The 26115-nt window shown below is 44.0% G+C and overlaps 1 protein-coding gene across 4 annotated transcripts in view; it reads right to left on the reverse strand.

Moving 5' to 3' along the window:
- The window catches only part of KRCC1 (lysine rich coiled-coil 1), a 260232-nt gene extending 237238 nt beyond the window's left edge, over window positions 1–22994 (reverse strand). For 2 of the 4 annotated variants that reach the window (XM_086964268.1, XM_086964267.1), the window contains exon 1: window positions 22805–22965. In XM_086964268.1, coding sequence (XP_086820394.1) covers window positions 22805–22925 — 121 coding nt within the window. In that variant the 5' untranslated portion in view covers window positions 22926–22965. Of the gene's footprint in view, window positions 1–22804 lie in introns of all 4 variants that reach the window. The other 2 variants (XM_086964266.1, XM_086964269.1) reach the window with 2 other exon arrangements.
- Window positions 22995–26115: the final 3121 nt, after the last annotated feature.

Here is a 26115-nt window from a genome sequence, read left to right on the forward strand (position 1 = left end):
AGGGACAGGTAAATATTTTCATGAGAAAGAACGGGTGACTCGAACTGCACTCTTTGGGAAGCCTTTAAGACAGTCATACCAGGGTATGCCCAGGCTCCCATGGGTGGTGGGGGGGGGGGGGGGGGGGGGGGGGGGAAGGAAAACATTTTAAAATGTGAAGAACTTGAAAGGGATATCGCGCTATTCTGCTATTGACTAGGGTGCCACAGGAGAAGACGCTTGGCTCTCCCCTGGGCCACCAGCTTCACCTTAAACAACTGAGGGATCTAGCTGAAAACAAAGCCTGGGCACACAAAATAACGCCACAACGCAGGCTCTACGACATAGGAGACAAGGCGAACAAACTAATAGCCTGGTTAGAAAAAAGGGACAATGAGAGGAATTGGGTTCTAGAAATCCAGAACTCGTGGGGAGAGAAGGATGGCTATAGCAGAGGCCTTCGCAATTTATTACTTCTGATAGGACTGGAGAAGACTGCACTGAGCTTCTCCGGGATTCAACCAGATGAGGTGCAATCAACCACTATAGGTTGCCTCCAAACATCCCCCTGTATCTCGTCCTGAGGAAGACTCGCAGGCAAAGGTTAAACAGTCCCATATGCAACAAGTCGAGTCGAAACGTCGACATACAAACACCCTTGTACCTGGACCCATCCAGCCTATCCCTACCACGTGCCACAGATGATTACAATCTGTGATTGCACTAATCATTGTAAATAGACCATGTAAAATAGTATTGGGACAGGACTCCAAGATTGATACGTTTGATCAATCTCACACAACCTCTCAACCTTTTTTTCCGTTACTCTGGGAATAATTTCCCCACCCACTTACTTTCGAGCACCTCTTTCTTTGCACGTTCCCTTCTGGAGCAGCCGTCACAAATGTACAGTGATTCAATTCTATTGATGAAAATAAATGTGTTTTGTTTCATGTGAAATCTGGTTCCTGCACATCCTTGTTTGCATTGTTAAACTTTTGCGCAGAAGGAATATCTTTGATAAAGAGCGTGAATTCATGTTTTAGCTCTAAAGTAGGAATTGTGAATTTATTTTGAGATTGTGATTGATTGGTTTAAGGACCATTGTTTATCTATACAGTATGTTTAAGCCAGCTAGGAAGGAGGGTTGCCTGCCGGATGACCCGAGACTGGCAACCAGTGTAGTCATTCCCAAAACAAAGCATACCTCCTGAGGAGTATAGTTCGTTCAGACCCATACGACGTCTTTATCTAGAAGCCAAGATATTGGCAAAGGCCAATGTAAACAGGCTACAAACTGTGATATCATCTGTGGTCAACGCTGATCAATCAGGGTTGATGTCCCATAGAAGCACCTGATTGAATATCAGGTGCATGCAAGAAGTAGTGCACATCACCAAAGCCCGGCGAGGGAAAGGGGCTGTGCCTCTCTCGCTGGACGAGAGAATGGCTGTTGCCAGCATTGAATTGTCCTATATATTCGCTGTCCTGCCTAAATTGGGATTTAGCCCCCGATTTTGTAAGTGTCAGACTCCTTTATCGAGACCCACATAAAAAGTGCAGGTTACCTGTATGGTGTCTCATTCTGTTGCCCTACACATGGGCATGAGGCAGGGATGCCCACTGTTCCCCATGATATTTTCTGTAGCACTAAAGCCTCTAGGGCATGGGTCCATCAGGACCCCCTGGTTCACTGTATTACAGACGAGGGGGACTGGGAAGAAAAAATCTCCCTATACACCGACATACAGTTGTATACGGTAAAGACCTGCCTTAAGGTTGATAGGCTGGTATATATTTTCCAGTTGTTTGGCAGATATTCTGGGTATCAAATTAACTGGGACAGGTCTCGAATCTTTAAGCTTAATGGCAATAATCCGTATTGGTCATCCAGGCGTTAAGCCCCGACAGTGAAAGAGAGGTTTAAATATCTTTGCGCAGACTCCTATGGTATGGGGGTAGTTCCTGTATAGCACTATGCAAACTCCAGAGAAAGGTGTTCGAGGGGACCTAGCAGTCCCAGGCATACAGAAATATTACTGAGCAGCAGAGTTGATTACAGTTACTGATTGGGTGTTCATGGACAGAGGCGAACCCGCCTACTGGGTGGATCACCAGGCAATGGAAAGTCGTGGCTACTGTGTTTTCCAACTGAGTCAGTAAGTACAGTAGCCAATCCACACACAGACAGTGGTTTGTGCGTGGCGTGAAGCCACTTGATTTCTGGGCTTGGAGGGCAAACTAACAGAGGGAACACCGCTGTAGGACAGCGATCTGCTGCAGGAGGTGGGGAACCTGAAGGGATTCCACAAGTGGAAACACCTGGGCATTGATCACCTTGGGGACATCTGGAGGCCAGGCACTGATTACATTTGATGACATGCGGGCAGAGTATCAGATGACTGACACAAAGATTTCAATACCTACAGCTGGGACACAAACTGCTGTGGCAGATTTTTGAGGGGGGAACAGCTGCCAGAATCCACACCCCTGGAGAACAGGCTACTGCTTGACCCTATGATAGACAAAGCCATCTCTTTAACTTATAAGAAACTCATGAACTCCCCCCCAGATCAACTGGGAACCCTAAGGGAGGCAGATTTGGGGCTGCTTCAGGATGACGACTGGGCAGAGAAAATCCAGATTCCTCAAGAGATAGCTATTCAGGCGTGCGTCTGCCTGATACAATTGCAGACTCTGCATAGGTCCTATTTTTCCAGAATACTCATGCAAGGACTTGGGAGAGGAGACTTGGACCTGTGCACTAGGGGCTGTGGCGCACTGGGGTCCTTCCTCAACATATTACGGGATTGTCCCAAAATTGAACAATACTGGAGGGAGATAACACAGGTCATGGCCAGGAGGCACAGTGACATATCCGGTGTGTGACGGGAGAGGAGGAGTAGTTGCCTAAATATACTAAAATGTGGCAGATGTTGGCAGGAGTGGCGGCTAAGTGAAACATAGTGAGGGCCCGAGGTGCAAATCGTCCGCCGAGAGTGGGGAACTGGAAAACTGACCTGGATTGGTGTCAACAAGCCAAGAAGGTGGTCTGTCAGTCAGGGATGTCCAAGGAAATGGGAAAAAGTCTGAGGCTTATGGGGGAGTATTGAGGTCACTGACACCACACCCGGAGGGGGACAACAGACACATTCATATAAAGGCTTAGGCAGTATAATCATCTATGCTGAGATGTGTATAGTATACATTAGGAAGTCTGTTATCTGCCCGACTATAATGGACACTGTATAAATTGTGTATTTGTATTCTTGCACTGTTAATCGTGAGTTTGCTTGTACAAACCTGTCCATGTATGCTGTGCAACTATTTAGTAAAAAGAGGTTTTAAAAAAAACTTGCCATACCATGAGACAAATGAACATGCTTAGGTTTGGCAAATTTCATGCTAATGTGTGGCACCGTATCAGTTATTTGTAAATCAACATGTTTAGTATCCCCTCTTGTAAACATGCCCGAGGCTTCATGAATCAGCCCAAATTTGAAAACCGTACTAGGGAGTTGAAAATACTAAATGATTGCTAATTATTGACCAGATTTAGCGTTTAGCGATAGCTCAAATGTAGTTATGGGTGATTGAGAGCTTCCAAAGGATAGCCCAACCTCCACTGCATACACCCTTGGACGGTAGGCAGCTGATGCAAAAGGGTTGCCCACAGGCCTTGGCTTTCAGACAGGCCCTTCCTTTATTTACTGTGTTTTATTTTTTATTTGGAATTCTGATGCAAGCTTCACACGATTGCATCAGAATTGCAAATTACATTTCTGGCCTGGGAATCCTTGACACTAAAAAAGGTAGTTGGGGACCCATTAACAGAGCGAGGAGTCAGAAATCAAACTCTAAATTACCGCAACAGTTTGGCTTTATCAAAGCATCATTATAGATTTAATCCAAATAATTGAAATCATACTTTATGAGTAGATTTCTACTATCATGCAACTTTTTGGGCAAACTTTTTCAGCATTTCAGACTGTAGGTATAAGCAACATTTTCTATTGGATTTTAAAACATGGAAACACTTTTTCATATCCCCAACCCCCAAAGCAACTTAATTTTTTCTTCAGCACGGATCTGCCCTAAAGAGCATGCTGGATCTAAGCTGATTGTGCTTGAGATACGCCAAATTTCGTGCAAATCCGTCCACCGAGTCAAAGGCTATAGGCAAATCAAATAAGCATTGGCATAGCCAATAGGTCTCGCCTTTGGGACCTTTTAAGTGTTTAGTTCTCCAGCACAATATCCTTGGTGCAACAACATCATGTGTTGCATGGCTAAACACTTATACGGTCCCAAAGGCGAGACCTACTGGCTATGCCAGTGCTTGTATTGAGTGAGGGGCTCGTGCAGGTATGCCACTATGAGGCAGAGATGCTGCGAGTGCTTTTACAGGAGCCCCTGTGACATTGCGCCTCTTCAAAATGTATCTTGGGTCTGGTGTAATACTTCTAGCCCCTATTCGTGTCTTTTTGCACCCAATGCATCCTTAAATGTCGCATGTAGAGCCGGGGTTGACACTCCTATTAACCCTGCTCTCCATTGACACTTTACCCGTCACGTGTGGTGGTGGACGACGTGGTGGTGGTGTACGCGGTGGTGGTCGTGGACATGGTGGTGGAGGTGTGGATGTGGTGGTGTAGACATGGATGTGGTGGTGTGGATGTGGTGGACGTGGATGTGGTGGTGGTGGCGGAGGCCGTGGCGGTGGTGGAGGACGTGATGGTGGTGCAAGTGGTGGTGGATGGGGTGGTGGTGGACGTGGTGTTCGTGGTGGTGGAGGTGTGGCCGTGGAAGTGGTGGTGTGGACGTGGAGTGGACATGGATGTGGGAGTGTGGATGTGGTGGACATGGTGCTGGACGTGGTGGTGGTGGAGGACGTGATGGTGGTGCAAGTGGTGGTGGATGGGGTGGTGGTGGACGTGGTGTTCGTGGTGGTGGAGGTGTGGCCGTGGATGTGGTGGTGTGGACGTGGAGTGGACATGGATGTGGTGGTGTGGATGTGGTGGACATGGTGGTGGACGTGGATGTGGTGGTGGAGGACGTGGCGGTGGTGGAGGACGTGGCGGTGGTGGAGGACGTGGCGGTGGTGGAGGACGTGGCGGCGGTGGAGGACGTGGCAGCGGTGGAGGACGTGGCGGCGGTGGAGGACGTAGTGGGGACAAGGCGGTGGTGGAGGCGTGGCGGTGATGGAGGCGTGGCGGGGGTGGAGGACATGGTGGTTGTGGAGGACGTGATGGTGGTGGAGGTGGTGGTGGATGTGGTGATGGTGGACGTGGTGTTCGTGGTGGTGGAGGTGTGGCCGTGGATGTGGTGGTGTGGACATGGATGTGGTGGTGTGGATGTGGTGGACATGGTGGTGGACGTGGTGGTGGACATGGTGGTGGTGGTGGTGAACATGGCGGTGGTGGAGGACGTGGCGGAGGACGTGGCGGTGGTGGACGTGGCGGTGGTGGAGGACGTGGCGGTGGCGGAGGATGTGGCGGCGGCGGAGGACGTGGCGGCGGACATGGTGGTAGTAGACGTGGCGGTGGTGGTGGTGGTGGACGTGGTGGTGGACATGGTGGTGGTGGGCATGGTTGTGGATGTGATGGTGGTGTTTGGTCGTGGTGTTGGTGGATGTGGTGGTGGACATGGTGTGTGGTGGTGGTGGTGATGGTAGACGTGGTGATGGTAGAAATGGTGGTGGTGGTGGACATGGTGGACGTGGTGGGGGATAGTGGTAGAGGACGAGGTGGTAGTGGACGAGGTGGTAGACGAGGTGGTGGTAGACTAGGTGGTGGTGAACGTGGTCGTGGTGGAGGTGGTGGACTTGGGAGTGGTGGTGGATGTGGTAGTGGTGGTCGCGGACATGGTGGTGGTCGTGGTAGTGATGGTGGTGGATGACTATTGGGTGGGAGGGTGCTGGCAGAATGCGGAAGGAGAGGAGGATCTCGAAGGGGGCACATGGGAGAGCAGAAGGATGCGAATATTAGAAACAAGCTACAGCATCGCTCTGGTTGATGCTTGGGAAGTGGGAGGGGTGTTCTGTGCAGAAAGGCACTATGGCACTCTAGTAAATAAATAAAACAAGCACGGTATGGGAAAGTGAAAGCGACTACATTTGGAGCTGAAAGTGCACGCTGTGTTTAATGAGCCACGACAAGGGAGGAAAGCCGTGCTCGCTCCCGCGGACCCTAGGCCAGGGCAGAGAAGGCGGGACATGCACCCGCCTGTGGCCAATTGTGTGCTGTCTTTCTTAGAAAGACGCATGCAAAGGCCAATAGTGGGTGAAGAAAACAAAAGCACACACACGAGCGTGTGTTCCAAAGTTTAAAGCCCTTACTAAATGTCTCGCAGAGCATGCACGCTGGCCTTTTCATTGTAAAGTGCATCTGGAGAGAGAACTTGTTTGAAGATAGACAGACAGATAATCCAAATGTTCCAAAAATTTAATGAATTTGATTCCATAGGATTTTGCTTAATGCTTTGCACACAAAATAAGGTTTCTACAATAGCTTATAAGAACAATTAGGTAGGTTCAACATACGAATTTAACTGAGGAGAAACTCCTGTAGCTGCTCAAAGGGAGATGTCAGCAATTTAGATCATATGACGCGGTATCATTGAAACAAGTAAAACTAATTTTAAAATGTCATCTGAGTTGTACGGCTAAAAAGCAAAGGCGAGACCTACTGGCTATGTCAGTGCTTGTATTGAGTGAGTGGCTCGTGCAGGTATGCCACTGTGAGGCAGAGATGCTGCGAGTGCTTTTACGGGAACCCCTGGACATTGTTCCTCTTCAAAATGTATCTTGCGTCTGGTGTAATACTTCTATCCCCTATTCCTGTCTTCTTGCACCCAATGCATCCTTAAATGTCCCATGTACAGCCGGGGTTGACACTTATTAACCCTGCCCTCCAGTGACACTTTACCCGTCAAGGGTGGTGGTGGACGACGTGGTCGTGGTGGTGTAGACGTGGATGAGGTGGTGTGGACGTGTATGTGGACGTGGATGTGGTGAGGATAGTGGACATGGTGGTGGACGAAGTGGTGGTTGTGGTAGACGTGGTGGAAGTGGTGGTGGACGTGGTGGTGGTGGTAGTGATAGTGGACGAGGTGGTTGTGAACGTGGTCGTGGAGGTGGTGGAAGTGGTAGTGGCGGTGGTAGTGGTAGTGGTGGACGTGGTGGTGGGCGTGGTGGTGGCTATGGTGGTGGTGGACGACTATTGGGTAGGAGGGTGCTGGCAGAATGCGGAAAGAGAGGGTGTTCTCGAAGGGGGCACATGAAAGAGCAGAAAGAGGCGAATATTAGAAACAATCCACGGCATCGCTCTGGTTGATGTTTGGGAGGTGGGAGGGGTGTTCTGTGCAGAAAGGCATTATGGCGCTCTGGTAAATAAATAAATAAAAGAAGCACGGTATGGGAAAGTAAAAGCGACCGCATTTGGAGCTGAAAGTGCACACTGTGCTTAATGAACCTTGGAGGAAAGCCGTGCTCGCTCCCGCAGACCCTAGGCCAGGGCAAAGAGAAGGCGGGATATGCACCCACCTTTGGCCAATTGCGTGCTGTCTTTCTTAGAAAGACGCACACAACGGCCAATAGAGGGTGAAGAAAACAAAAGCACACCCACGAACGTGTGTTCCAAAGTTTAAAGCACTTACTAAATGTCTCGCAGAGCATGCACGCTGGCCTTTTTAATGTAAAGTGCGTCTGGAGAGAGAAAGTGTTTGAAGATAGACCGACAATCCAAATGTTCCAAAAAATTTAGGAATTTGATTCCATAGGATTTTGCTTAATGCGTTGCACACAAAATAAGCTTCCTATGATAGCTTATAAGAACAATTAGGTAGGTTCAACATACGAATTTAACTGCGGAGAAACTCCTCTAGTTGCTCAATGGGAGATGTCAGCCATTTAGATCATTTGATGCAGTAGTGTTGAAACAAGAAAAACTAATTTTAAAATGTCATCTGAGACTAAAGGAATGTGATTAAATTCCAATTTTGGATTTTTATCCTTCAGTTTTACAGATGAGAGCCAGAATTGTGGCTGAGTCAAAATGTCAAATGTTTTCAGCACTCTTTCAAAACGGTTTCGTTCACAGAATAATTTCTACTTTTTCTTGATAAATCTCATTTGGAGTACCTAAGAAACTTGACAAAAAGAAATCTTATGTCCAATTTTATTTTTCCAGCCTGACTAAACACCTTTTTTTCGGATTAATTTGTTTTCCCGCAAACATGTATAGGATGTATTCAGTGTTTTATTTTTAAAAAGCTATAATTTTTCTTGTTTAACACCGAAACACCTCGGATAAGGGATTTTTTAAATCCAGTGATGATTTGAGAAGCACATATTTAGGGTTAGTTATTTTATTTAGGTTTGCAATATCTCAGATTTAGTGCCATTTAAAAATGTTGCTTACAGCAGCACCACAGAACTTAAAACACCCTGTAAAGCAGTTCTTGCACCCAACATCAAGTAAGCAACCATCTGTAGGAAAACAGGATTAATTTGGGACCCTGCCTACTGTTCTTAAACTAGGTTGCCTGGAAACAGCAAGGTTTGCCATGCTATGTTAAACAAGTTCTCACATGCATCAATTTGACCAAAGTATGAGCTGTCCATTTAATATTAGAATACAACACTACTTCTAAATACTATGTCTTTGAGCTTGTTCCAACATTATGTTCAAGTGCAAGATATGAAGTGGTGTATTTTATTCAAAAGCAAAGTTTATAGAGCACGGTGTACCAAAAGACTGATTAAGAAAAATATTGGTCACAAATTACACATCAACATTTTTCACCAGTCTTTAATTTTACGAAGTTTCCTGTTGTAGGGGGTTGCAGAACAACCTGTATAATGAATAATGACTATGTAGGTCGCTACTTGCGATTCCCTGAGATTAGGTACAAACACAGGGATGCTGGCCTACTAGGAATAAACCACCATCACTGTTTTCGTTCCCCAACAGGAAACTTTTTTTAAGCAGTCTGTATTATTTAAAACAACCAGCGCTACTTTTATTTAATTTTTTTAAACTGTGGTCGCAAACCACTGACACATACCACAGCAACAGGAAAATATTAACAAAGATCCCAATTCAAGGACAAAATAAAATCCACTCTGTTTTAGTGTTGGTACTCAGAGCCGTCTACTACCATTCCTACCAATAAACAGAAAAGACAATAGTACAATGGAGTCTGTTTGTTTATCAATTACACCCTCTATTGTTCGGCACAACCTTAAGTTGAGGCTGGTTTGGTACAGTGCGTGCAACAAGACTATAAAAATAAGACTATGGAAAACACAGTTCTGGAAAATAAGACTTCTAACAGTGTCTGCTTGGTAACATTAACATTTAAATTTTTATTTCACATAAACAAATGACAATTTACAATTCATTTAAAAACATCATAAAAGATTTGCAATCTGTATATCAATAAAAATTTTTTTTAAAAAAAACAAAGAATCACAAGGTCGACGCGGCGTTTCGGCTTTCTTTTGTACACCTTCCTCAGTCGCCGCGTCGACCTTGTGATTCTTTGTTTTTAAAAAAATTTTTTTTTATTGATGTACAGATTGCAAATCTTTTATGATGTTTTTAAATGAATTGTAAATTGTAATTTGTTTATGTGAAATAAAAATTTAAATGTTAATGTTACCAAGCAGACACTGTTAGAAGTCTTATTTTCCAGAACTGTGTTTTCCATAGTCTTATTTTTATAGTCTTGTTGCACGCACTGTACCAAACCAGCCTCAACTTAAGGTTGTGCCGAACAATAGAGGGTGTAATTGATAAACAAACAGACTCCATTGTACTATTGTCTTTTCTGTTTATTGGTAGGAATGGTAGTAGACGGCTCTGAGTACCAACACTAAAACAGAGTGGATTTTATTTTGTCCTTGAATTGGGACCTTTGTTAATATTTTCCTGTCTCTTCCCCCGGTCCCTTATAAACACTGTGTCGGGTCCTCCTTTTTCTTCAAAAAACATACCACAGCGATACACAAATAGGAGCCAGCACTTTCATGACCCCTCCCAATGTCTATTTGAAATGGATCAAAAAACCCATTTTGCGACTCGTAAAATGAGTTTTAGTAAGTAGATGAAAAAATCCATTTTGGTGGAAAAATCCTGTGAATGAAAATCGCAGGATTTGGAATTTTAAAATTGTTTAGTGCATCTAACCCTTGGCTTCAAAACTGAGTTAAATTCAGTTTGTTTTGAGGAAATCTTCTAATTACTCTATTTTCATTACAGAACCTGCTATCTGATTTATTGACTTTGTATCACATGAAAGTAGTAGTTCAGAGTATTCTACTCCTAAAAGTCACGAGTAAGGTTTTTAAAGTCTGATGCACAGTGGAAATAAGTAGAAACGTTGCTGGCCAAAAACACTGAAGAGAAGGAACGCTAGATGTTTCTCCCATGTAATGTTTCCGCTTTCAAAATGTCATCAGAAAAATATTTTCTATAGCATTACCACACTCAAACTATACCACAAGGACGGGTACAAGAAAGCAATTAGCACAACAAAAAATAAAGAAACAAATTAAACTGTGCACAAATTCACAGAGGAAACAAATAACCAAATGTGACGCATAACATATATATGTGTGGGAAAAACGAATAGAATTAGCATCGCCAATATAAATATATAAACATTAATTCAACTAATAAAGAATGGGGAAAAAACATTGACTGACCCCTCTGGAAAGCTACGTTGTTTTGCCATAGGGAACCATGTTCATTTATTTAATTCAAAACTTAAAAATCTAAAGTCAATTCTACCAACGATAGGATTTAGAAGACTGTTTCTGCAGTTCATCGATAAGACGGGGCCTATTCCAAAAAGTACATCTGGTTGTAAACATTTGCTTACAAACGTAATGACCTACACCCACCAGGAATTCTCCTAGTCAAGGATTCCTGGCTGGCATGAGCCTCTCTCCATCAGTAAATCCCACTGATGGGATGGAAAAGAGGGACATGGCAAGGTGTGGATTAGCCATGGACGTTTGTGAACACCCACAAATACAGACGTCTGTCAGCGTTCACATACTTTTCTCCTTTACACCTTATAAAGGGTTAGATGTTTACTCCAGCCAATGGTTTGCATTAATCCCTTTCCAGAGTGAGAAGGGAAAATGGATCACCTCCAAATTATTGGGGGTGTAGCAGAAGAGCATTCATCACAGGGCCAATTAATTCCTCTGAGGAGAAAGGGCTCTTTTTTCTGTGTGGAGTTCTTTGCTACGAAAAACTACAAACAGAAGGAACAGATTCCCACTGGGAATGTCAAACGACCTTCCCAGAAGTGCACCTAGAAACCTGCAAAGAGGGCAAGTTTCCAGGCAAACTCCTGGAATAAAGAAAGTAGGAAACGTACATGCAGGTAGAGGCGAAAATCTCAGTCTGTGCTTTTGCTATTTTCTTTGCGAATCAGGCCCACTGTGCCTGAGAAGCTGTTCCTGTTGTCCAAGGCAGGCAAACTGATGCTGGTTATTGTTGAGAATGGCCACTGCCCATGTTATTATAATAACATGCAATCATTATAATCACTCCACTGAAAGAAAGGCTATGTACATTGCCTTTGGATGTTAGGGAGTACCTTAATCTAAAGTATTGGGAGAACCTTCAAAGCAATAACTAAATACAGATAATTGAGAATGCAATGATGCTTCATGGTTGTGCCAGGCATCGAGCAGGTGCGGCAGAGCTGTGCAATGCAGAACACACATTTGGAGCTGGTAATGTCCATGTGTTAGACGGAACCGAAACATCATGATGATTCAAAAGAACCGTAATTTGAGGGCCTTGCAGATGTTAATTTATATATCCCTATGTGCCCTACCCACATGAAGCATCTCATATTTGTGTTGAAACGGTCTGGTTAACATTGCAAGACATTGGTCACTACAGAAATATGGTAATTGAGGATGCATCATATGCTAGTTCAAATGTGCCATTGATAGGGAGTTCATAGGGATCCAGTAACCACTCTTGGTATTGGTTAATGTTTTGGGAATACCTGAAAAGTAGGGTCTAGACTGTAGACGAAGCTTTGGAAGAAAATCATCTGTGGTTTGCAGCTTCATTCAGCATGGCACAGCAAGCTTCCAGTGCAAGTCTGACCATTCCCGTACCACCTAGAGTGGCTCCCTTGGATGTCACAAAAGTGCCTAATGAAAAAGCTTGAATCAGTAAACCTCAGGTAATTTACTCTGGTTGCTGAATTCTTCTTGTGAAGCAATTTGGCCTATCAGTTTGGGTTTGACTGTTCACTTTGAGGCAAGGCTAAGACTGATTTTCACATGGTTGACCTACTCTGCAGTGACACCGTGAGCAAAAAATAAGGTCATCCAAAGTTGCCTGAGAAACTACCAGTGGTCAGGATTTATTTAAGCACCTATGCCACTTTTTGCTTTTTCTCTTGCTTCTTTTCATAGTCACCTGCTCAAATACAAACATCTGAACTCATACAAAATATTAGGCAACATGTTTATGGATCATTTCAGATGGTTCAGAAGTCTATCCAAAGTCTGCTGCTGGTGAAATACATCCCAAGCTGATGTGTATGCTTGAGGAGTAATCTGTTGTGCAGGATCTCAATTCTGGGACTCCACAGGAAACATGACTTCTCAGTGTTAACCATTACATCCCCTGACAAGAGAGAATAAAAATCTCAGACGCAAGCGCATGTATCGCAGGCAGTAGTCCTGCTGATGAGAACGAATTACGAGTTATTATGAAAGCAAATCTCTCCTCACAAGTGAAGGCCTTTCCCGATGGGTCTAGAGTGTCACTTGTGGATATGATGAACATTAAGGAAGAAAAACCTCTGGTTTCCTTATCACCCCACTCGGAGGAGGCATTGCCTATCAGTTAAAATAATATATGCTTTTGGGACAGGACTAAAACCGATTTCCATATGGTTCGTTCCTAACTGTAAAACATACGCTAACAATGTAATATAACATCCGAGTAATAATCTGTGTTTAAAATGGATTAGATTATTTTCATCCGAAATTTCTTGGCTACCTTTAAGATGATTACTTAGATGGGGAAAAAATATGTGAAAAATCTGTTAATAACAGACAATCCTACACGAATGGGTGTTCTCTGACGATCACTTTACTCTGTTTCTAAGAACATGATAACTTTATAGGGCCAATCTTAATATCTTGCTTTCAGTGATGGTCTCTATCTTTGATTCTCCATTCGTGCTTAGGTCTCACTCTTCAACTGAAGAAAAAAGTTACTACATTTTGTGATGCACTTCCCAACTATTTAAGGTAAAGCATCTCTTCAACCTGCCCTGAGATATCCCATAGTCTCAGCTGTTCTCTACATTATCTGTGAGATTGTAAAGAACAGGAAAGTGGGCTCTGTATGTACGGGGGACCAGTTTCCTACATGCACATAGGACGGGCCGGAAAAAATGCAGCTTGTTCTTACTAATACATAAATACACGTAGAGAAAGCACTGACAACACTGCGGCAAAGTACACATACAATAAATGCCTGTTGGCATATTGCATTCAGCACGTCTTGGTGATACTGATCACCAGGTGAAGGTGGTTGGCTTTGTTGTGTTTATACTTTAATTTTGTTAAAAGGATCGATTTGAAGTGCGTAATATAGCCGTCAATTTAATTTTCTTGTAATGATTTGAGAGATTATCTAGATTCTCTGGGATCCATGTTTATTTTATATTTTTGCTCCTTTTAGTGCCTACAACACAATCAAGTATACCTGGTCTACAAACGTATAATTTTAAATTCCCAGCTCACCACCTGCTGCTTTTCCCTTCACAATCATCTGCATTTGCTGAATTGCATCTCAAGATGTGTAATGTAAGGAGTGTCACTGGCACTTTGGCTGGAGCTGCCCATATTATAAAAGAATCTCTAATTTTTATTGGAGGTGTCTACATCCCTTCTGGGCTTGACCATGCTACGTAGTAGCGCTAAACAGTGTACCCTGAAATAGGGATGATAGCACTCTCAAATAAGATGAAATCCCAATTCAATTTATGAATTTTTCAATCTGCTTGTATTTCAGTATTCTTCGAGGATATAGATTCAGTCAAAATGTATAGATATTCTAGGAATTGCCTGTAAATTGATACCCTGCAGATATGTGCTCCACTCTTGGCTCTTATGCCAGGAAGATTTCTAAAAGCTTCTGTGTGTTTATATCCACTTTTAAACAGGTAGCTCTAAAATGGAACAGCATGTGTCTTGAGTACCCAGATTAATATATTTTTCTTGATTTGTGTTGAATGAGATGTCTGTGCGTAGTCCTTGAATCCTACACTTACTCTTGGTTTTCTTCCATTTTTTTTTATTTCCGAATTTCTTGCAGTCCTGATTTTAAGTATTCTGCTTTTTCTCTCTGTGTTTTATATAGCACGACCTTGACCCGAAATTAGGTATTAGAGCGCGTTCCATGAGCACCAATTGCGTTACATTAGGACACATTCATTTTTGTTAGGCACTGGGAGATTAAGCGATTTGCCCAGAATCACAGGATGTTTAGCATTGTTGCAGAGACTCGAACCCGGTTCCCCAGATTTGAAGTCCACCACCCTAACCGTTAGGCCACATCCTCTCCCCAATTCGATTTAAACTTTTCAGACACGGTTTAACCGTATGGTATGAGAAGCTGTTTATGTGTGGGCTTTTGTGTTGCACACAACTTGCAACTTTTCACACTTCAAACAATTAAGGGTCTCCCGATTTAAGTCATGAGATTGATGACAACCAACGACTGCTGGAGTTCACCCGCCCAACTGTAAAGACTTTAAAAGAGCCACTGGTTTACACCCGACCCTACTGAACAGTTTACTGAAAAGAAAATAGCAGACATGGCCTAGAGATTGATCCCACAACTATCCCAATAATGTTGTACCAAAAAAATAACATTAATCTCAGTGATAGATGCTGCGAGACACATTGCTAAGATCTTCAGCTTTACCAGCCGCAAGGCACACTGCTGAGCTCTTCCCCTTTTAGGTGTTTTAAAGAAGGTGGAGGAAGGTGTTGATGCCTAGCAGAACTGCCACACAGAGATCAAATGTGTTACACTCCAGTGATACACTCCATGGTCCTTTCTACTATCGCTGTTTCATATTAGTTACGTTTGGGGATGTACAACTACTCAATCTAAAAGCATTTCCCGAGGTGTGGTTGCTCGTGTAACAAGATCTTTGCTAGCCCATTATTATTATTATTTTTTTTTTAATCACGATATAACTACACAGATACTGGGTTATCTTGTGTGTCTATCCGTCTAACCAAATCAACAAAAGCTCAAAGAGTTGCTGATACATAAGACCTCCTGATTCCTCATCCTACCGGAGATTTCTGAAACCTAATGATACACCGAAAGGGTACATAACATTTACTCAGAGAGGGCCAAGTCGTTAACAAGGGCTCAGTAGCTATTTGTGTCTTGGAGATTGTCTGAAAAGATGTCCATGACACGAGGTAGTGTAGAATAAACGTTTTTCCTTTTCTTACACTACTACATATGTAGTGGCTGCCATATAGGGAAGACAAACGAAACACTTCCAACTGAAAAGTGATATGTACTGCTCTTGACAGCGATGTGTATATATTCCTGAAGAGCATTTTATAATAGGTTCATTTTGAAGACTGATGGTGCAATAAGTATCTTCGCGAAACAGCTAAGGAGTATGAGGCGTTAGTCTCAATTTAAGCCACCAGATACCAACTGCTTTGCACTGCTTTACTCACACAAGTTCTACACAAGCAGGTCTCTGTAGCTATCCCTCTGGAGTACAGAACATGTTTTAATTAAACGTCAATGGGTTGTCCGAGCCTCTCTGGATGCTGTCAACGTTCCTAAGTGCCAATAATGAGGTTGTCGAAATGTATGCATACATTGCAGTGGTGCCAATTGGGTGTTTTTGTATATGTTACGTAAACTGAAAAATAAAGTTTTTTTTTTTTTAGACATGAATGGTTGGATTATAACGTTGATTGTAGTAACTGGGAAGATAGTTGTGGGGCAGGAAACTGCTTCAGAATATTTTCCCGACACAAGATGTTTCTTCTCAATTATTTCAATCCACTTTAGTGGTGCTGCTCTATTACAATCAAACACACAATTTAGGTGAAAAAAAGAAACACCTACCTGTAATGCTGCATCCCCAAGCTCGTGTCTGTACTCGTGACCACCATGCCTCCTTAGCATTCCTCCTCCTGCGTTTGATGACATACTGTCTGACAGCTTTGGACAGCATCGCTGAACTACTCGTCATTTGGTGACACTTACAGAAGGGTTTGTTGCAGCCATGGTTGGAAAGGGATCAAGTCATGGTTATAAGTTGGACTACTGTACACCAGTGTCCCTTTCGCATAGTCAGGAGTGATTCGAGGTAATGGTAACATCACAGACACCAGAGCTCAGGGATTGAACATTACAGGTGAGAAGTGTCATCTTCTTTTACATTCTCTCTGACATCAAAAGGAAACATTCCAGTTCTGGAATCCTTGTTGCTATGGGTGTCAAGCTCAGAGTGGATACAATTTCTTGTTTGGGTGAGTTAGTCACTTGAAAAGGTCTATAGAAACTACAGAAAGCATTGTGTTAGTGAAAAGTACTATATGTGTACATCACACAGCTGGAAAAACAGAAAGTCTCGCCTGTTTTTAACGTGTACAAATCTACATGCCAAATGTTGAATATTTAGTTGCCAAATAAGACCAGAGGAGACTCAGCTACAATCAGTCATTCAACCCACACAAAAGGGCCAATGCATTTCAGTTGTTTTATTTCCGACATAATTGGGTAGGTACCCATTTCTTCCTCTGCCCCACCCATGGTCTTCACAATCAAATACAACTGTAAAACCATATGGACGTACACCCTGTGGCAACCTTATTAAATTAGCAGGGTATTTAAATAGTCAATGGAGGCACTGAAAACTCATGATGAAGTATTAACTGCACATAAATGTTAATGCAATTTAATAAAATCTGAACATTTCATTGTTGATATCACAACCAACAGATGCATCCAGATATTGTGTGACCGCCAAGATTTCCACTTGGTGGCAGTTTGTTACAAATTAAAGGACTACAGTATCAATCTTTTCGTCATCCTGATTAAGATTTCCTTTGTATAAAAGCAAACAAATAAAATCTCACTCTGAAGGCGAAAAGACTAACCATCCTTCTGCTTCATCCCCTTCCACTCAATGTCAACTAAACTCCCCATCTTTCCACTTATGTGTTCTAGAAAATCTGTCAATCACAATATGTTTGATTAAATTCACCTTTGCCAGAGCTCTGTGGGACCAAAACAAAAAAGTCACTTCACCTGGCCATGAGCTTTACATCGTCAACATAAAAAGCAACAATAGAAATTCTCGTCCAACACGTGCCCATGAAATCTTTTTCCATCAGACTACAGAAGTTGATCAGGTAGGTTAATGATTGCCAGTGAATTTGTAAGTATTGTATACTTACAATTCAAACAAACGCAAATAGGTTTTAACAAAACCCCGAAACCCTGAATACATATTTGAGTGGGTTCCTCATATAAAGCTCCAATCTTATGATATGTAAAGTTGACGAGGGTCAACAAAGCACTTTCATAATACTCAAATAAGGCTCAAATGCATCTAATGTGTACTTTCCCCACTTTGATCGACAATAAGTAGTGTAAACAAAAACGACAACCTTAGTTGGCGTTTGTAAACATTTGGATGATAGGTCACCATTCCTTGAGCTCTTCTTTCACAGTTACATTCTTTGTTGAAAGTATGCACTCACGACAACACCTTCACATCTTGTAAATATTGAAAAGAAGCAGCCACCTTAGTTGGGTGCCATATTAAGCTCCTCTGTCAAACTACTGAAATAGGAAACTCTCTCCTGGGTCAGCTGCTTGCTCAGCATAGGCAACATCTTTCACCAGGACCCCTCATCCCTGAGCTCAATAAGCGCTCATTTTTCTGCTCCATCGCTCATGGCAGAATACCTATTCTTGCCTCATGTACAAGAAGCTATGCCTGGTCTGCTGTTCCCTTTTCCCTACATGTGCTCTCCATTGCTCAACATAATTCCGGTCCGAGAGCGGAACTGATCAAGGCTTCCTGTTGATCAGTGGAACTTGGTTCTAGAAACCATTAGACCTACCCATGACCTCAACCTTAATTTGGCAAATGCTGTGGAGACATTTAATTCTTGGATCCAAAGTTCCTTGAATATAGTACTCCCCAAGAAATCCTCCCATAGAACTCACAGATTGAAAAATGCCCCTTGGTTCACTCCTAAATTGAGGGAACTTAAACAACACTGTAGAAGGCTTGAAAGGAGATGGAGATCGAATTACTCAGCTCTTAGCAAAATTGAATATACTGATTCTATTAGATCCTACAAATTTGGAATCAAAGTTACCCAAGCTGCCTTCTATGAACAGAAAATTAAGTAGACGGTGAACTCTCCCAAAGAAATTTTTTAAATTGGTAAAACTGCCAAACTGCCTCAGAATCCTCTTATGCTAAAACGATGTCCTTACACACTGTAATAATCTGGCAGAGTTTTTTCAACAGAAAATTCGGAATATATATCCAACTTTTTCATCTCCTCAGTCCATTAATCTCTCAACCTCCCCTTCTGAACCGATTGTAGGAACTCAAATCCTACTAAGACAGTTTCCCCTGCTGGATCTTGCTTCATTGGATCCAATTATGACGAACATCAAATCGGGCTCCCCCCTCCCCCCAGGGCCTCACCTTAGTCGCAGAGACTATTCGTCCTGCGATTCTTGACCTGGTGAACTCCTATATCTCTACAGGTGAAGTGCCATTGGCCTGGAAATGTGCGATGGTTAAGGCCCTTCTTAAAAAATTTAATCTGGATCAGGCCAATTTGGCTAACTACCGTCCCATTTCCCTTCTGCCATGGGTGAGTAAGATTCTAGAGAGACAGGTAAATACCACACTTGTATCCTTTCTGGAGTCTAACAATCTCCTTCACCCCTCCCAGACTGGGTTTCGTCCCCAGCTTGGTACTGAGACTGCCCTTCTTGAAGTGACAGAGGAAGCAAGAAGGATTCTAGATCAAGGGGGCACTGCGGCAATTATCCTTCTTGATCTCGGTGCTGCTTTTGACACCGTTAACCATAATACTCTGATCCTTAGACTCAGGAATTTAGGAGTATCCGGATCGGCAGTAGCATGGCTGCAGTCTTTTCTCAGCAAACGCTCTTCTAGGGTTTTAGAGGGAAATGTCTCCAACCAGTTGCCTCTCAGCTGTGGGGATCCCCAGGGTTCTGCCCTGAGCCCCACACAATATTTATGAAACCCATGGCAGCGATTGTCTATCCATTTGGCATAAAAATCATCACCTATGCAGATGATATCCAGCTCATTGTGGCACTTAACCACCCCGAGAGGTCATCTAGCACCCTAAGCCGCTGCCTAAAAGAGGTGGCCAGATGGATGGAACGCTCATGCCTTAAACTCAACGGGGACAAGACGGAGCTTATGCTCCTGGGCAACTCCTCCTCCTTCAATCCGGCATCTCTTTGGCCAGACTGCTTAAGCCCGGCCCCAGCCCCTAAAGACCAGATTAAGAGCCTTGGGGTATGGCTGGATTGCTCCCTTACTTTCAATCAACAGGTAACTAAGCTTTCTGCAACGTGCTTTGGCCTACTAAGGATGCTTCAAAAGGTCATCCCCCTTCTCCTTTCCATGCTGGAAAAATCATGGTTTAAGCTCGGATCCTCCCCAGTTTGGATTATGGGAATACCTTATACCTGGGAGCCCCACAGTATATCATCAACAAGCTCCAAATTATTCAGAACTGCGCCGCTCGCAGTCTCCTGCATATTCCTCGTCGGCAGCCCGTTAAACAAGCTCTAAGGAGCTTGCACTGGCTGCAGATCAGGGAAAGGATTGAGTTTAAGGCTATGTGCCTGGCCCATAAAGCCTTTTGGAAGAAAGGCCCGCCCATTCTCCAGTCTTTGATCATTCCTTATCAACCGAGGAGATACCTTCGATCAACTGCCGCTTTTCTTGCCCTTCAACCCAGAATAAGGAGAGCCAGATGTGGTGGGCGCTCCTTCTCATATAATGGTTGCCATCGGTTGGAATGCCCTCCCACTTCTACTGCGGAAAGCGCCTAATCTGCTATCATTCCGAAAACTGTTAAAAACGTGGCTGTACTAGATCTGTAGTCACCTCTTACTGTTCTGCCTCCTGTACCTGTCTGCAGCTCTGGGAGGCCTCCGGGTAGCCATCTCGCTTTATAAATTTTATTTCATTCATTCATTTCATTTAGAAGGAACTCTAGGTTTCCTGTGTGTCCCTTTGGACTTAGGTTACCCAGGTCTACAACCCTACATTTGTATGAAAATGTCTCGCTTTCCCCCGTAAGAACCCCTTATCACTTTGCTCCTTTATATAAGACTCTTGCTTAGCTTCTGCCATTATCCCTTTAGATGAGCAGCACCAACTTATCTCCTAAATTAGAAATGTTCCACTGTCTTCTGCTTTTCCCTTGTAGCCAAAAACGTACATTCTTTAAGTTTTGACGTGTGCATAAGACGTGCTTCATTGGCTACTTATTCTTCGTATCCTAGTCAACAAGCCTCCATTTGCATGTTCTAATGTCCTTCTGCCTACGACGCTCTTTTTCTCTTGCACTCTGTTTTCTCTCTTTATAGAAGTCCTCCTTTACACACTAACTTGTCCTCACTTGCTTACCTCTGGATAAGGTCTCCTGTGCCAATTACATTGTGCTTCTTAATCAAAAGTTTTCCCTCAATCGGTTTAGATACAATACAAAAAAGAGAAGTTCTCTGTTCCATGCTATCTTGTTCCAGTTGATAACAATGACGCCATTGGTCTGCTCAGATTTACTGCAAAACAGACTCTCACTTATCTGCTCTCTTTTTGTTAAATTAAAGTATCTAGCCAATCGCCCATAAGACAAGTGCGCCTGTAGCTAAAGATATTATCTGCCTGCTCTGCACACCTCAAGACAAGAAATGCAAGGAAGAGGCATGTTCTCGCTACTCCTGCTTCTGTTCGTCTAGGTGCACATCTTGTTGCCTTCTGGATACACCCCAGCATACCATTATGGTGTACTCTATTTTCCTGATCAGCAAGATCCCACCCTTTGCCCAGGTGAATATGATCGTTTCAGACTGCTTTTTTTTTTTATTCATGTGGATAAGTAACTCTTCCTTGATTGTGGATAAAAACCTCTTGTACTGGATCTTGTGTCCCAGTGGCAAGGAAACACTTTGCAGCGTGCCTTGTGAAAAAATGCACTTGCCCTTGTTAATCTGTAGCTTTCACTTGCCTTCTGTATTTTGTCAAAGATTTACCTTGGACCGTTAGTAGGTTGTTGTGCTTTAAGATGGTATAGTTTGCCTATTTCTGTACCTCTGCGACTACAGAGCTCGCCCATGCCTGTTCCGCATTGGTCGTAAATTCTTTCTTGATATGCTTAATAATGCCCGTGTTAAAAGACTCAATTCTCCGAAAAAAACTTTTTTTTTTTTACATGGGACGTGATCGCCCGCTGATGGCTGAGCCTCACAAGGTGGATAATCATTGCGGATAAAGTGTCCATGTCGCTAAAGACAGGGCCACTGAAATTATACAATTTTGCGGCTAGAGCATTCTCCAAAAAGGATGGATTAATGCCACTTGCAAAACGATCCATCATATCCTGGTGCAGATTTCAACAAAACAATTTTGTTTGTAGCGTTAAAGTATAAAATGTTATCCCAAAATGCCATAAGTGGTGCTGCTCAATGGCAGAGACATCAAATGAGCAGCTTTCAGCTGCTGACTTCTGTATTCAGGGGTTTGATTGGCACCCAAACAGGAAACAGTATTAATGTATTAGTGACAAAACATCAAAATACTACCATTGAACGTGACGCATGAGTCTGCCCCGCCGCACAATTTGATCCTCCACTGCTGCATATGTCCAGTGTACCTGCCTACAGATAAGATTAAGACTGCCCTCTTGTGCCCATGGTCTCTTTGTTGCCTGCTCCCAGAGATCATCTCGACTGACAGTTTCCCAAACATTTTTACAAAAAAAAATCTACTTTTCCCTGTGCATGAGATGCGCTTCGCTGACCTACTTGTTTCTGTGGTTTGAAAGTACTTCCTTTGCTGTTTCGTCTCTAAGCATACTCGTGGGCCTTTACTTTTTCCTCTCTATGCACCCCCGTGGCCTCCTCGTAACTCACCCTTTATGTGCCTCTTGCCCCTCTGTATTGGCCTGGCTGGTCTGCATTTGATGAGCTTTCGTCATGTCCCTTTATCCCCATTAACATGTGGGTACAGCCGTGTCAACCCCTTTGTATCCACAGGTAATCGCTCCCTTGGCCTGGCCTCAGCAGATTAAATGTCCCCACCGACTGCTACAGCGCGCGCTTAAGTCCCATTTAGTTAAAAAAACAACTTTATTTTACCAGATCCCCGTCCCCGAAACACTGCTGCTAGACATGTGTCAGCTTCCTGCTCCCAGAGCAGAAAACCTCCCTGTACCAAGTAATTGGATCCCTGCGGATGAGGCTCTCCAACTGTGTAACTCCGTGTATAAATGGCTACCCCCTGGGTCCGGGCTTCGGCTTCACCCAAGGGTCTCCCGCTACCTGTGAGGTTCCCTCGACTGTGTCCCCTGCCTCCTCTCTCTGCCTGTGCCCGCAGCTCCCCCATGCACCCATCCCCCGGGACCCGTCTTTCCGGCTCTTCCGGGCTTCCTCGACGGTCCAGGGATCAGGGACACTCTAGGCTCTGGCAGCCTGTAGATGGGACTCACCTTTGCGGCTGTGAGTTCTGTGTACATTACTATAACTGCCCCTCTGCCCTGCCGGTGCCGGGGGGGCTTGACTTAAACTCTCCACTAGCTGCGGGATCGTCACCGCCCCCTCCGACTCCATGTTTGACAGACTGTAACACGGAGGCGGCTCGTTCCTATTGTAAGAAACGATCACGGTGGCGACGCAGCCATTGACGTCATGAACGCAAGCACGTAACCAGCGGCGATCACGCATGCGCACGCAAGGCCTCCGCTTTGTAAACTTCGAGATTGGTGGAATGGATTCGTGAGTAGGCATGCGCACTCAACCTCCATACTGGTCTGTTGCAGTTTTGGTAATGGTAGGCTGGATGGTTTACATAAGCGAGGCGAGTGTAGCAAAATAAGGAGGAGCTGGGGTGAGCAGGTGTCAGAGCGCTTACATAACTCGTTGCAAAACATAAGGACTAAGGATTACATGCGTTACATAAAAGATACATACAGAATTTTTTTTGCAAATGTACAAGATGTAAAGTCACACAAAGAAGAGACTGGTGATTAGAGTTATCTCTGTATACATAGGGAGGGGCTACGGATGGATATACTCTTAAGAGTCACATAGGAATAGTAGAGAGTACAAAGGTCTACTGCATGTACTAGTGATTAGAGTTATCTCTATATACATAGGGAAGGGAATACAAATGTATAGAGTCACATAGGAATAGTAGAGAGTACAAAGGTCTACTGCATATACTAGTGATTAGAGTTAACTCTATATACATAGGGAAGGAATACAAATGGATATATTTTAAGAGTCACATAGGAATGGTAGGTAGTACAAAGGTCTACTGCATATACTCGTGATTAGAGTTATCTCTATATACAGAAAAGCAGAGTTCCATTAAGTGGGGTCGGAGGGGGGATGCAGTCAAAGCACCAAAGGAGGGACAGAGAAGGGCAGGAAAGTGAGACAAACGAGAGAGGGAAGCAGATAGTAACGAGTAAGACAGCGAGGAGTGTGTCAGAGGCAACAGGAGAGACAATAGAAAGGTCGCTAGGACAGAGGGGGAGGTCAGAGATCGCTAAAATGGCGGAGGAGAAAGATAGAAGAAGAAGCGAGTCATAAAAAGAAAATGGCGGGGAGCACAAAGGTCCAAGTCCGAAAGTCCAGGAATAGGGCTGCCATAGCCAGCAAGTCCGAGGGGATAAAGGCAGTCTGCAGCAAAGTCACAGCCTCATCGTCCATGCGGAGCTGTGGCAGAGGATTTCGAACCAGAGACCAGGGATCAGGGAAGAAGGACCACTGGCACCAAGGCAGCTGTTCTCAGAACGGGAGGCAGCAAAGTCAAAAACAAAGTTTAAAGGGAAGGAGGAGGGGGCCTCTCACCAGAGCGATCAACAGAGTTTCATGTGAGAAGAAAGTTGCCCCGGGTGGAAGGCTGTGCATCTTCCTTGGAGCTTCGTGTAGCAGCGCCTCATCTCCCTCGCCTGCTCCAGACGCAGGCGGAAGCTCCGGGGTCAGAAGGGGGAGTGCCCTGACCCGGGGCTCCATGGCTGCTGGTCTGAACTCGGACCCCGGCCGGCCGGTGCCCCTGGTGCCGCCGGAGGGCATTGACTGGCTGCCCCGCGCCTTCCTGCAGACCCTCTTCGATAGCCTGGGCGGCGGGGCGCAGTGTACATCACGGAGATCCAGGGTCTTTTGAATGAGAAATTCGGACAGTATTTCCCTCTTCAAGATGGCACCCATTATAAACTGTGTTGTCGGGGCGATTGTGTTTAAGGATGATCACACAGAGGGATTAAAGTAGACCTCGGCCCCCAGGAGACCATTGTCTGCGCTAGGGATGTACGATGTTACAACGCGTACTTTTACAACGCGTGCCGTTACTATGCAACTTTTACAACGCAAGCCGTTACAACGACTTGCGTTGGGGGGTGCTGGATAGTAAATATTTTAATTTACTATTCCAACTCCAGTCCCCGTGGATAGTGGGGAAGGAGTTGGATAGTAAATTAAACTATTTACTATCCTGGAGCGCCCCCCCAGCGCAAGTCGTTGTAACGACTTGCGTTGTAAAAGTTGCGTGGTAACAGTACAGCGTTGTAAAACCTTCGTTGTAAAGGTTGTTCCCCCTGCGCTAGAGTATTACCGCAGACATGTTTAAGCAAGCTGGCAACACGAAGTGTGCGGTTGGAGGAGTATATCTTGGCTGCCAAGTTATAAGTATGCATATGTGTGACATTTGTAATTTCAGTCGGGCGTGCCTACGAGTGACACTTTTACTCACAGTTTATCGTGTAGTAATAAAATGTATGCAGCACAAATATCTGCCTGCCCAATTTATGTTATTTCAAAGCAGAAATGTTTATTTATTTTAGGGGTCTACGATAAACTCCGCTCCGCCCCACCTGTGATGTTTGTGGAGTTTTGGGCTGAGTTTTGGCAAAACTCTGCCAACTGCCTCGTGACTGAGTTTTTTCTTGTGCACAGTTTGCCAACTTTAAATTGTGGTGCGTGAGCGAGAATTTGCTTCATCTCGTGCAATTTTTCGGTGCTCGAATGCCACCAGCTGAGATTTTCTCAGTGTGGTAGGTCGCATCTGTTTGCGTTGAGAAAGCTGCCTCTTGAGTACAAGAATATCCACTCGAGTGGCAGAAAGAAGCAGTGCCTTCTGGCGCGACACATGAGTTCACACTGATTTTACAGTGAGGAACAAGCTCCTGGCGCTAAAAATCACTGTGATCAGTGCACCTTATGCAACTCCGCGAGTTCTGCCCTCTTCCTAGTTTACTTAGAAGTTCAGATAGCACACTTTTGACATTTCTGAGAGTTTCGATTATTCACATGAGTGACCTTAAATTTAAATAAAGACCAGAAGGCTGATTTGTTTTTTGTGGGATTCCTACGTTCTTTAGAAAATGGATGTTGGGGGACAGCATTTCACCAATTGAGCGCTTTTCTACTGACCCACTATAATGAATCACTGATGTATTTGTATAAATTAAGCCTAGTCTTCTTTTAATCACACTGTTTTAATGTTTAGTCTATTTGGAGCTACAAACCTTATTTTATACCTGAGTAGCTAATTCAATCCATACATTTTCTTTGTCTTTTGAGACTTCTAGTCTTTGCTTTGTTCTTGTAAAGGTAGGACTACAAGTCCCAGAATACAAAGAAAACCCTAAACATGTATGAGTTAGCCAAGGATGAAACTGGGAAGCATAAGTGATGCGTTCCTTGTTCAGTTAAACTTTGATACAGAAGTCATAAAGGAGCACTCATCCTTCCCCTTAACCCCTTGGACGCTAATGATGGAACCGCTCCGTCATCA

Source organism: Lissotriton vulgaris, chromosome 3_2, assembly GCF_964263255.1.
Source record: "Lissotriton vulgaris chromosome 3_2, aLisVul1.2, whole genome shotgun sequence".
Classification (NCBI taxonomy): Eukaryota; Metazoa; Chordata; class Amphibia; order Caudata; family Salamandridae; genus Lissotriton; species Lissotriton vulgaris.